This window comes from Limulus polyphemus, unplaced genomic scaffold (genome assembly GCF_000517525.1).
Source record: "Limulus polyphemus unplaced genomic scaffold, Limulus_polyphemus-2.1.2 Scaffold371, whole genome shotgun sequence".
NCBI classification, from domain to species: domain Eukaryota; kingdom Metazoa; phylum Arthropoda; class Merostomata; order Xiphosura; family Limulidae; genus Limulus; species Limulus polyphemus.
In genome coordinates, this window is record NW_013665981.1 from 1 (window position 1) to 13,863 (window position 13,863).

General features: G+C 29.2%; 1 protein-coding gene across 3 annotated transcripts in view; it reads right to left on the minus strand.

The window, feature by feature from the left end:
• Positions 1 to 2,712: 2,712 nt before the first annotated feature.
• Positions 2,713 to 13,863, minus strand: part of LOC106457768 (neuroglian-like) — a 97,792-nt gene continuing 86,641 nt past the window's right edge. For all 3 annotated transcript variants that reach the window (XM_013917212.2, XM_022383781.1, XM_022383782.1), the window contains exons 21-24: positions 12,055 to 12,186; positions 10,574 to 10,732; positions 8,273 to 8,486; positions 2,713 to 4,812 (exon numbers count right to left, since the gene is read on the minus strand). In XM_013917212.2, coding sequence (XP_013772666.1) covers positions 4,599 to 4,812; positions 8,273 to 8,486; positions 10,574 to 10,732; positions 12,055 to 12,186 — 719 coding nt within the window. In that variant the 3' untranslated portion in view covers positions 2,713 to 4,598. The remainder of the gene's footprint in view (positions 4,813 to 8,272; positions 8,487 to 10,573; positions 10,733 to 12,054; positions 12,187 to 13,863) is intronic.

Sequence of the window (13,863 nt, forward strand, 5' to 3'; positions counted from 1 at the left end):
CCCTTTGTTTCCTTCCCCATCTGCAGAAGCCAAGGGCTGAAATTTGTTGCTCAACAGAATAGGCTCATTATAACTAAATTCACCACTTTTAGCCCAAACAGTACTCTTTCTAACTTCCTTAAAGTCATTGTTAGCTGATGTATCCCTTGCATGTAAAAGCTTAAGCTCCTCCTGAAATCCTGCTGCTATTTCCCACAACCTACATTTCTCCTTATCTATTGCATCTACTTTAATCATGATTGCCTCTATCTTTTCCTCCATCCTACATACTCTACATCATTATTACTAGCTTCCTTAAAAGTACATTCCAGTCCCGAGTTCCCAAATAAAATCCACTCCTTGCGCACATTACACCTAACAAAAGTAAAAAGTTTGAATCATATTCAAATTCTTCTTGTTTTTCAGAAAAATGAATTGTTCCAAGGTTTGAGAGACAAACATGAAATGTTAATGTTACTGTAACATATTAAGAAAATTAGTGTGATTTGGAGTACCTCAAAATCACTGACAAGGTTGATGAATATTTATATACTTGGCTTTAGTTTATACAAACTGTTCTGTATAATACACTCTCCCTTTTCAAGTATTATGATGTACATTTTGTGACAGGTTTATTATTGTTTGGGCAGTGTAAAGTTCAAATATATAAGATGTAAAAGAAAAAGAAAAAAGTCAAACATTCTGTCAAAAATTGCAATACTTTTATTAAAAAAAATGTTTTATGCTAAAACTATACAAAAATATATTTGTCTTTTTATTGTTGTAAAACTTCAAACTGTATGCATAGAATATTAAACAAATTTAAAGAAAAACAAAAAAAACATTAGTTCTAACTATGAGCAGAACCAAATTCATTTGTTTTAATAAAAGGTTTATATCAATTTTTACACATATATGTAAACTTTTCAATGAATTGTAATTACTTTTAATGTAAAAATATCATGGATGATTTATAGATCAGATTTGTCTGATTAAAATTTCATATGCAAACCATGAAAAATGTATCTTAAGTCTGGGTATGACCTAAAAAATGAACTTTTTATGAAAGAACAATTTAAGCAAATCAAAATTACAAGTACACCCATTGATAAAAATCACTAACATTACAGATATTAACATGCCTTTAAAATCTTACTAACTTGTTTAACACATACTAAACTTGGATACAGTCAACTGTATAGAAATGACTTAACAAGCCATATAACAAGTTTTATTGATTAGTGTTAGACTTTGAAACAGCCAATTGCAAAATAAATAAAAACTAAAAACTATACTTTTTAAGGGTTTAAATAAATTTTTTGTAAGGTGAATTTATGGACATTGTTAAATTGCTAAAAGCTGTTATACAAGATATCCAAACGTATGACACAAAGCTGTTTGAATATTCTAAATATACTTTGTAAGATATTCAAGATGATAATAGAATTAGAATGATATATAAAAATCAATAAATTATTTCAGGTTTCCTAAGAAACAATTTGAATAAAATTTTTTACTGGTACAGGTAGTTTAGCATGAAGCCCGCTTGTTACACTAATAATAAAACTATAAACTGCTTGTACAAATGGGCAGTGCAGTACTAGCTTTTTATACTTTCATCTTATACAAAGTAGGAGCTTTTCAAGCTCTGTGTATTGGGTTGAAAACTCGCAAGATTCACCTTAACTGAATAATTACATAGAAAATTAAAGGAAGAAGTAAGTTGACAGTTACATATCTAGGATTGTTTGTTGATAAACACGTGATAATTACATAGAAAATTAAAGGAAGAAGTAAGTTGACAGTTACATATCTAGGATTGTTTGTTGATAAACACATGATAATTACATAGAAAATCAAAGGAAGAAGTAAGTTGACAGTTACATATCTAGGATTGTTTGTCTATTTGTTGATAAACACAAACCTATACAATGGACTATCTGTGTTGTGCCAACAGCAGGTATCAGAACCTGATTTTAAGGTGATTAGCCCTCGTACTCACTGCTCAGCCACCTGAAGGCCATGTCTTTATATCAACTACTTATGACTTCATTTTCTAATGATTTTAATAAGAGATAATAATTTTTATTTAATTTTTTTTTAAATTAACTAAATTTACATATGATATTTAATGTTTAATTTTATGTTTCAATAACACAAAGTTTTATACAAGTGCTTTAATATGTTACTATAAAAAAACAATATACTGTTTATCCATCACCAATTTGCCAAGAAAGTGAACACAATTTTCTGAAATAAAATAATTACTGATGAATTGGAGCAAAAAAATGAAGAAATGTATAAACAACTTAAAAAATGTCATAGAGGTGATAAAAATAACTACCAAATTATTTAACATGGACTATATTTGTAATTGCACCTTTACCACTTATGAAATAAAACCTCATAGGACATAAATGTTCTGGCTAATACTAGACTTCTAGTAACTTTTCTGTGTATAAAACATTTGATATACACCACAAAAATATCCATTCAAATATTTAATAGGGACCACATTTAGTAACTGTGCCTTTAAACACAGTTAAAATAAGTTAAGATCCTATGAGAGACACATGTTCTGGGTTTTTACTGATTCATTTTTAGAATACTGTCACTGCTTTTGTGTATGAATAGTAGATTTGGCTATCTAGCCCAGTAGACATAAGATTCTTTCCTGTAATCTCTGGAATTAAATGTCTGTAACAACTCTGTACTATTTTCTTTTCTTGTATAATTTTACAACATTTTAAACATGAATCCAGAAAACATAATTATTTCCAGCTGTCATCAAGATTGAGATATGAACTGGATAATAAAATAGTATACAGTAGTTGTAAACTGTACATGAATATTATATACGTGTATGAAATTAGTAACACATTAAAAACCATTTTTCATTAAAACAACTTTTGAATTTTCTGCTTTATCTACTGTAAAATCATACATTTAAAAAAGAAAAATAAGTACTGAGGTTGAGTAATTGCATTATAAACAAACTGTCTTGAAGAAGAGCTTTTAACTTTTTATTAGTTACTTATAAAGTACTTTTGTCTTTCAGTGCACATGAATTCTTGCTTAAGTTCTGTCAGACATAATGTGATCAAAACTAGTTCAGTGAGAGTGAACAGTGGATTTGGTTGCTGTTGAGGTTTTCAGGAACCTTGACCAATTTTGAGATCATAATGATTTGTTTTATCAACTTCATGATTTCAATCTTCCTGTACCAACCCATAGTTGTTTAAAATTATACAATGATGTATGAAAAAAAATTAGGCAGTACACAACTTTATACATAGTGCAAAAGCTTGGGCTAGACATATGTATAAAAAATACTACTATAGTATGTAGATATTTAGTTCGTTAGGTTTTACTACATGGTGTACTATATATAACTACCTTATAGTGAAAAAATAATAATTTATAAGACAGGTACTAGAAAGCAATGAAATTATAGAAATATTATTGTGAACATTAAAATAACTCTTAATCTGGACCAGCCAGCTTTCTGGATTTAATGATACCTGTATGTGTATATATATATACCATGACCACTTTGTTGAGACAGATGTTCCAGAATAAAGTTACAAAATAAAAATAGGTGTGTGTGTGTGTTTTTGTTATGAAAACAAAAATCAAATGTAAAGTTAGAGAAAGATGCTGTGTATATTTTCTTTCATCATGTTAATCAATATCTCATACTACAACACTTAAAACAAAGCATGCACACAGAAGGTCTGAAAGGCAACCTGTTAGAACCCAATATATTCTCCGTTTTCACTTGTCTAGATATTTTGTAAATTAATATGCTCTTTCAAACATATTATTAAGTTGCCATGAATGTACTTTCTAATCTTAAAATCTAACTTAATCCATAAATTCTCATAAGCCAAGTGAACATGTCTGAACATTTTCAAAGTAACATTCACCAACAAATAGATTCTATAATAAACCATCTCTCCACACATTGTGTAATAACAAAAAGAAATAGTTTTTGATTGCCTGCTTTCTGAATACTTTAAGTACAAATACATTTAAACATCCCTGAACTATTCGTGGCAACGTTTTAAAAACAAGGGAATTTTTTTCAATTAAAAGTTATCTTTTAAAATATTACATTTATTTCCATGATTTAAAGAACAATATGTTTGGATATGAAGTATTACTTGTTTTTTATCCAATTCCCTGTGACACCATACAAACAAATACAAAACACCACAAGTTCATAATATACAATTTAAAATTAGTGCAATGCAAAAAATTGGATACAAAAATAAAAAATTAATGTTTTATATGTAGTATAAATACTTAGCTTACTTAGCTGTTAATCTATGTAAGCACTGATTTTTTTATAGTCAGGTTTATCAACTGTTTATAAATTATATAGATATGAATTTGCTCTCTAGTTGCACAAATGACAAAAACAGAAAAATTTATACTAGTTTTTCGAACTTGGAAACCTCAACAATGGCACTTGGAAGCCTGAATAACATAAAGTAACATTGCACTATAATTATTTCTTCATTCCATGTTGTGGTGATATGCTAGTAGGCAATTCAAAGATAACACTTTAAAACAGCAATACAGTATGTGAGAAGACTCATGGAGACAAAAAGGAAGTATCACACAAGAGGAGAAGCTGAAGTTGATAATCTTGATTCTTCCTCTGGACTTTTGACTCTGCCATACTGACCAATGAAAGATCCATCCTCTGTAAACTTCCCTGTATCTCCTTCTCCACCATACTCGGCCATGCTATCAGTTTCACTCACTGGAGGGGCCAAGCTACTTGCTAGTGACACCCGACTGCCATTTAGAAGATGGTGATTACTGGAACTGATAGAACAAGATTAATTTGTGGCTGTAATGTCAAAATATTTGCAACTATAGCTCATCTTCTTCTAAAGTGAATTTGGGCAGTGTATTCAACATATGAATTGATTTTCTATGTATTTCTCTTACCATTTTTTCTTGGATTCAAGACAATATTTATGTTTTGTTTTTAGCAGAAAAGCTTTTCTTTAGAGTAAGTTCTGGTAGATATATTAGTTCAACTGTGTCTATAAAACCTTGATAATTCAGTATAAGAATATCACCGATATATCTAGAAGCATGACTGATATACAAAGCTTTACTATACTCTTTCTCAGTACGATTTGTAATGTATGAGAATTATAGTCCAAATAAATACAAATCTGTAACTTATAGGCTGAAATTACCTCCCATTGAAATTTCCTGCATTTATTAAAAGACATGCTCTGCAAGAATTAGTTTAAAGTGAGAAAATGGTAATTTTTGTGAGTGACATTGTCGTAGAAAGTTCTATATTTACTGATGCAGAGTAGTCATTTACTAAAATTATTAAAAGACCTCGCAACTACTGATTAAAAGTTCTTTAAATTTTATCAATAGGAAAACTAGTGTAAAGAAATCAAATGTTTGTATTGTTATAGCTTGAAAGTCTTGAATTTTATTTTTACAGTGGAAATGCTAATGATAAAAAATGGATTAATATATTTTTAAAATGTTCTTTAATGTATTCCTGACCACTATCTTTTAGAATTAACAAATCATTAATTGCAATAAACCTGTATTTACACTGTGTTATGTAATTTGGAAAACCAAAATGATTTAGTTATCATCTTGTAAGATCTAACAAAATGTACACAAAAATTGCGAAATGTTTACCTATGGTAATTTCTATATCAATTTTAATGTTTTTATACACCTCATTACCTGAAGGTTTTAATGTTGTAGTATGAAACTTTATACAAATGGATACAAAGTTATTAGTTGATTTAATGACTAGAGTGATGGCATATCTACTATATAATATATTCTTTATGCTCAATAACTTCTTTTTAACCCATAACATGTTCATTGTCATTAAAAGTGAACTTATTTAATATGTTATCCATTTACTCATTATGATTTTAACTTTATTTACCAAGTCTCTCAGTAAGATTATTTTAAGTTATCTTTTTTTTTTACACCATTTACATAAAACTTTACTAAGCAATGTATTAATTACTTGTTTGGTGAGTTTACAATTAATTTTTGGACATTCTCGGAATTTAGGACCTTTAATCATTAATAATTATAAATCTTCATTAGTTACAATATCAATTGTATTGGTGAGCACACGATTAATGGAAGAATAAATGTAAGGGAATGAATTACATTCTTATTTAAAGAATAAAATGTTGTGTAACTTTTCAGTGGTTATGTTATCTAACACTGTATTATAATTAAATACATTACTGCCAATGGCCCTCTTTCAAAAATAGCTAACAGTCTGGTATTTAATTTTGCAAGTGTTAGGTAATAACTGTTGTATAGAAGTGTCTCTGACTACCAATTATAATTTAACAAGTTCTATACCTATGTCAAAAAGGTAAACCTTATCTTTACGTTCATTAGTTGTTTTTGTTTTAGGTTTAATTGATGACAATTAGCTTACACTGCTCATAAAATTTAATGATAAAGCTACACTTAGAAAATCTAGAAATACTCATTTTTGTAGTACTTAACACTAACCTGTTGCCCAAGTATACTTTGGAATACTTCAAAAATATGCTGTTTGTAAAGAAAAGTCTTCATAACAATAAGAAAGTCAATATACTTATTATTATTATTATTTAATTTCTGCAGTGCATATTGATGTATAGAAAACATATTAATACTAGAAATAAACGACTTTATATTCTTTTTTTTTTAGCTTTGTACTGTCAGTTTTGGTTTGTGTTTTAATGAATGCTCCTGAAGAAGTTGTAAAGCAAAACGTTGAGTGTTTAATTAAATAAAAACAACATTTTGGTGTTATAAGATCGTTTATTTCTAGTATTAATAAAGTCAATATACTGTTTGGGTAAAAGCTTTATAACAATGAAAAATGAATATATATTATTTGTTGATAGTTGTCTTCAAACAATAATGAAGTGAATATATTATTTGTGGACTTCAAAACATTAACAAAATCAATATATTGTTTGTAGGTAGAAGTTTGATAATAGTGAAAAGTGAGTAAATTTTTTATGGTCTTCAAAACACAGTAATAAAATGAATATATTGTTTGTAGGTAGAAGTTTGATAATGATAATAAGTGATTATATATTATTCCTGGATAGGAGTCTTTTATAACATTAAGTTTGTTTGTTTGTTTTTTAAGTTAAGCACAAAGCTACACAATGGGCTATCTGTGCTCTGCCCACCACGGGTATCGAAACCCGGATTCTAGCGTTGTTAGTCCGCAGACATACCGCTGTGCTACTGGGGGGCTATAACATTAAGAACCTGAGTATATTATTTGTAGGTAGAAGTTTGATAATGATAATAAGTGATTATATATTATTCCTGGATAGGAGTCTTTTATAACATTAAGAACCTGAGTATATTGTTTGTGGACAGAAGCATGATAATAAAAAATTAATTATATATTGTTTTTGGATAAAGTCTTTATAACAATGAGAGATTGATAATATTTTTGGTATAAGTCTTCATAGCAGTAAGAAAGTAAGTACATTATAAATTGATTGGAATTACTTAATAGAAAACTGACTAAGTTACACATAACTACAAAATTTCACAACAGTAAGCTGGTGACTATATTACATGTTCATTTGCTTTCATTACAAACAGAAATCTTCATATCTCCAGTAATTTGCTTGGAATGAGAGTTATAAACATTTTGAGCAATTTCAAATTACAGAAACCCAGTTATTACACTTTCCAATTCATAATCTTAGGCAGTGGCTCTCAGTCTGGTAGGTGAAGAATGTGTGCTGGAAGGATGTGAGAAGTTTAGTAAAAAAAAATAATAATTTACTCCACACATCTTTAGCTGTATGTAAGAAGTAAAGCAAATTTTACTGCTTGTACCTCCGAGTATGTTATAACTTTCAGATGGCTCTATGTGTCAGACTGGTGTTCCCCTCTTTTTTTTAATCTTGGATGTTATTGGATGAAGCTATCTTCTACCTATCACTGTAAGTTACTTACCAAACCCTAGCTGGAAATTGCTTCAATAAACAGGTGCATTTTTCTCATTAATAGGTATGTCACATAAAATTGACATTACTGTATACTTATGTGTAAGTTTGTTTGTAACTTTTAATAGTTAGTGATAGCAATATATTATATATTTTTACTAGTGTATGTTTTTGTGTGTGTGTGTGAATTATCATAGTGAGACATGAGGATGGGGCACTGTCTAAAAACTTTGTGAGCCACTGGTCTTAGGAAAAAAAAAAAGGTTATATTACTTATAAAAACACCACAAAAGAAAACTTCTACTTACGGCTTATTGTATTCATCAAAGCCTCCCTCATCAAGGCAATTGTTTTCAGAGCCTAATGCCACCTCCTTTTCATATACTGGATACTTTCCTCCTGCATTTTGTCTGACAAGATAAATAATGACCAGAATAATAATCAACAGAACGATGCAACCTACTGGAGCTATAAGCCAAAGAGGTATTCTTGATTCTTCAGCTGGTTGAACAAAAGGAGCAGCTATAATGATAAGAAACAAAACATTTTAACTGACCAATTTATATCACCATTAAGAAGTAAGGGTTTAGAAGATTTTTAAACTAATCACAAAACATTTTAATTATTAATTATGCTTTTAAAGCATTTATTATAACGATTGTGTTTCTTTTAGTTTTGGAACTACCATCAGGTTTCCAAGATGACCCAGTGTTTTAGTTTACACACAAGAAGTAAAACTGAAATAATACTTAGAGAAATTTACACTTCATTATATTCCAGTTACAATCACAGGTTTTCAGTTAACAAAATGTCTTTGAGTGTTGATAAAACCAAAAATATGATAATAAAACTGAGACAAAAGCAAAGAGATGATTAACCATTAATTACTATAAGTGGTAAGGACTATGACACAAATGGCACTTTTAAACACTTCAACATCTTGGGGAGTGCGGATAGCAAAGAAATGCTATGCACTAAGGAAAGTTTGTGGATACACAAGATGCATACTGAATTTTTAGGAGTAACAATAAATAAAACATAATCTTAGTAAGAATCTTTATATAAAGGTAAAAATGCTTATGGTATTGGGATTTCAAATTGTACTAAAAACTAGTAACTAAATCATTGTATAATAATATTGTATTACCTCATGTTAATAATTTTTTTTTTACTGAACTGAGGCAAGGCAAATAAAACAACACAAAATAAATACTAACTCTTCAGAAGCATGCAACAAAAATAATTTCATAAAGAGTATTTTTGTTTGTTTTAACTCATACAATCATTAGAAGTTCTGGGCCACTTAAACAGAATACTGTAATCAATTAATATTTTCAAAACAAAGTGTAAGTTTAAAAAATAATAGAACAATACCACTTACCTGACAAACACAAATATGCTATTACTGTAAGTATTAATAAATGCAGAGAAATTAATCTAGTTGCTGAAATATGACATGCATGTATATTAGCTAACAACTGCAGGTAATGGCTAGCCTTAAAGTCCTATGGAATATCATATGTTATATATAAATCCCCAAAAATAATAAACTGCTTTTAAGGTTAAATGATTTGAATGTAATGAAGACCCACAAAATGGTTGTTACTGTTTTCACATAAATTTTTCTTTTTGACAGAAATTGCACAGTTTAATCATTCTTGTGTCAGTAAGTGAGCCTTCCTTATCATTTCATAATCAAAGCAACATGTCATTACCAGTCCATTATTAAAACAATATACCTATCAATGCCCCTTATGACACAGACATATCTTATCTATGTGAAATTACTTTGAAAGAGACTTTAGGTACTGAAGCCAATTTTTGATTAATTAAACAATGACAAATAAAGCAAAGCACATATCTGACTATGTAAGGAAAAATCATACAATGGATCCCTGAACAATAGTAAGTTAGCTATACCGTATCCTTTCTACGAGGTTACTTTCATTAACAGTATTGGTTATTTTATTAATTATAACTAATTCCAACAGTTTTATTATTATTTGTTTTTATTATACAAATTATTTCTCATTATTATATTAGTTTATCGATTTAAAACTAACCTAAGTCAACTAAGCTGACTGAGCCAAGTATAACTTTTACTACAGTGTCGTAGTTCATAATTGGACATCAACCTAAACAAGTGAAGCAAGCTGGCTAAACCTCATGAGATATTACAGGGTTTATAAGTGATATGGTTTGAACATTATAATTAGTTATGCTCATCATTAGATATATATTTTTAGTTCTGATCTATGTAGGTAGCTTACTTTGATCAGAAGATAATATTAATTTTCATTACAAAAGTTAAGGATTATTGAAAAGTTGACAGACTATCCTAACTCCAAAAGAAGTATGTACAGGTTTTCCCCCTTAATATAAATGTTTGTATATATCTAACTATATTCTGTTATGTATGAATGACAAGTAGGACATCAAACAAAATTACGACTATGACTTAATTTCTAATTTACATTTATACTATTGAAGTCAAAAACTTGAGCTATATGTATTGTTCAAAACCACAAATCTTGACAGGCAGAAATAGACCTAACAAAGGCAAATGTTAGAATATAAAAACAATATTCTACAAACATCGAGTCACTTACCATGGTTTCCAATTTTTACCTCAGCTATAAGACTTGGAGTTTCAAAAGGGCCATCAACAGAAACAACTCTCAACTCATAGACAGCATTCATTTCCAAGTTCATAAGCATAGTGTAATCATTTTCTAATTCAGGAATAGTGTTTGTCCAAGTGGAATCTCCTATAAATCAAAGAATAAATCATTATCAATGGAACTAATAACTAGAGTTTGTCTGATTTGTAAGTTAGCTATACTCTATTCTTTCTTTACTGTTATTTTCATTAATAGTATTGGTTAAATAAAACATTTAAAATGTCTATTTTTATACTTTTGCATTTTTCATTAGTATATTTTTATTGTAGAGATTATTTTGCATTGTTAACTTATTATACAGATTTATAGCTAGCCTAAGTTTCCTAAGCTGATCAAAACATGAGATATATTTTTGGGATTATGGGTGAAAATATCGCTAACAGCAAGGGTATTTAACTGGTGAAACAATACAGTCTAATATTTATATTTAAATGTGTAAGAACAATATATTTAATTAGCTATACTTACTACCAGGTTGCTTTTTATTTTTGATCGAAATAGATAGCTTGCTCTGATTGGAAGTTAATATTTATTCATTAAATACTTTAACACACTGTTTGAACTGTAGAAATGAAGCAAGATAATTTAAGATACGAAAATTAAAAATTCATAATTTGTGTACAAGTTCTACATATTTGTTAAAAAGAGGCTCATAATTTCATTCTCATACTAAATTTCTTTTAAAGACAAAAAAAAATGCTAAAATTCTAAAACAAATGCACCAAATATTTTTATAGTCTTTTGTGTGGAATAAGTATCACTACAAATGCTTCAATTAATTATTGGACACACACATGCATTTCACAAAATAAAATTTGTTAATAAAGTTATTACCAGATAACAAAGTTAAATTGACCAAAAATTTAAAATAAAGCTGACAAAGGTATGAAAACACCGATTTTAAATATGAAATGTACTGGTGCACTAAAAGTAATGATAAAGCCTTGAAAATATATAGATGTACTTTAAAATTGTTTCCATATGAATCTTAATAACATATATATGTTTGTCCTATTCTTCTACGATGTCTGATAACTAATTAGAAAAACCAGTGCCATAAAAAGTTTTTATAAACTAAATGACTATCAGGGCAACCATCAAGTGCAGGCACCCATTGTTATATTGAGTATAACACAGTTGTTACTTATCTTTTAGTCTGTTCTGAACAAAGATACAACTACCAAAGTGACCATCAAGTGCAGGCAGTCATGTTACCTTGAGTATGGTACACCTGTTACTTACATTTTAGTCTTTACTGAACAAATAAATGACTACCAAAGTGGCCACCAAGTGCAGGCAACCATGTTACCTTGAGTATGGAACACTGCTTAGTCTGTTCTGAACAAAGATACAACTACCAAAGTGACCATCAAGTGCAGGCAACCAAGTACAGCACAGCTGTTACTTACCTTTTAGTCTGTACTGAACAAAGAAATGACTACCCAGGTGGTCATCAAGTGCAGGCAACCATGTTACCTTGAGTATGACATTTTCTTCATCATCATGAATTTGTGACCAAATAAAGATTGGTACACCTGGAACTATATAATAAACAAAAACAGAATGCTCACATAATTATATGAAATTAATATGTTAAAAGTAAAAGTGACATCATTTTTAGCCAATAGGAAGATCATTCATAATAAGCAATGAAAATGCATCATTTGGAAGACTTTCTTACACAAAATTTTCTTTTTTTGAATTTTATAACCCCCAAAATATAAATTTGCATCATGTCTAAAGTTTATACAGATTTCAACATCTTTAATAGAGGGAAAAAAATTAAATTCTTGACTGAAAATAAATCTTCCCATACTAATCTGTTAACCTTTATTTTGGGGAGGGATGTTATGTATTATCTGGATGATGAAAAGGGTGTGGACTTTGTGTACTTAGATTTTCAGAGGTCAGCGCTTGGGCCTTTGCTTTTTCTTATTTACATTAATAACATTGAAATGGATACAAACAACAAATTTGTTTGCAGATGACATTTAAATCCTTGGGTGTTCCCTCTTGAGAATGTTATTGTATTACAGTATGACTTAGATCATTTGGTAACCTAGATAAATATTTGGCATATGATCTTTAATCATAAAAAGTGCAAGATAATTCATTTGTGTTATCATAATTTGAATCACATGTTTAATACAGCTAGAAACCAAAACAAGGATGACTAAGGAAAAACTTGGCATAGTAGTGGATGGATAGCTCAAGCCACTGAAGAAGTGCTCTCTTTCTAGTAGGAATGTTAATAGGAATGTGGATGTATTTACAGATATATTGATTAAAAATAAAAAGATGTAATTATCTCTTAAACAATTCACCAATTAGGCCTCACTTGAAATACTATGTACAGATTTGGTCTTTTGAACTAACAACAAATACTAACATTTTAGTAGGGGGTTCAGACAAAGGCTACTAGGAGGATTCAGGAGAGGAGGGTTATTTATCTCATGATAATAAAATTAATCTCTTAAGTTATTTTCTCTTGAGAAAAGAAGTGAAAAGGGTGATCTTATTGAAGTTTCCAAGGTTACATGGGGGATTGATAAGATAAAAGCCTCTGATTTTTTTGTGCTTTATTCTGAAGATAACAGGATGAAAAGACATGCATAAGTTTAAGATTTGAAAAAGAAAGGGTAGGCTTCATTTAAGACAATTTTGTTTTTCTAACAGGGTGATTGATTTATGGAATGAAATATCATTAGAAGTAGTGGAGGCCAGAAATTTGCAAGAGTTTAAAAGAGAAATCAATAATTTCTTAAAAAAATAAAGGTTTTAGGTGTATGTTTTTAGTTTTTCTCAAGGCTAAGTGTGCAGGGATAGTCTTGAAGGACCAAGTGGTTCCTTGTTGTCTGTATTTTGTTATGCTGAAACAAGATCTATGAATTAAGTAAACTTGACCAACAATTTCAGGAATAAAGAATTAAAAATTTACAATGTCAGAGGTTTATTTAGTTAAGCTCTCAATAATAAGCAATAAAAATGACTTCTTCTAACTGGTAGAGTAAAAGTAATGATTCTAGAGAATGAAGAGTTAAGAGCTTGCAAAGCCCAAGGATTTTCTTTCGGTTAGTTTTAGATAAAAAAACTATACTGGCTGTTTGAATCTACATTGCTTTTAATAATTAACAGAATAAAGTTTGTTTGTTTGTTTTTGAATTTCGCGCAAAGCTACACGAGGGCTATCTGCGCTAGCCATCCCTAATTTAGCAGTG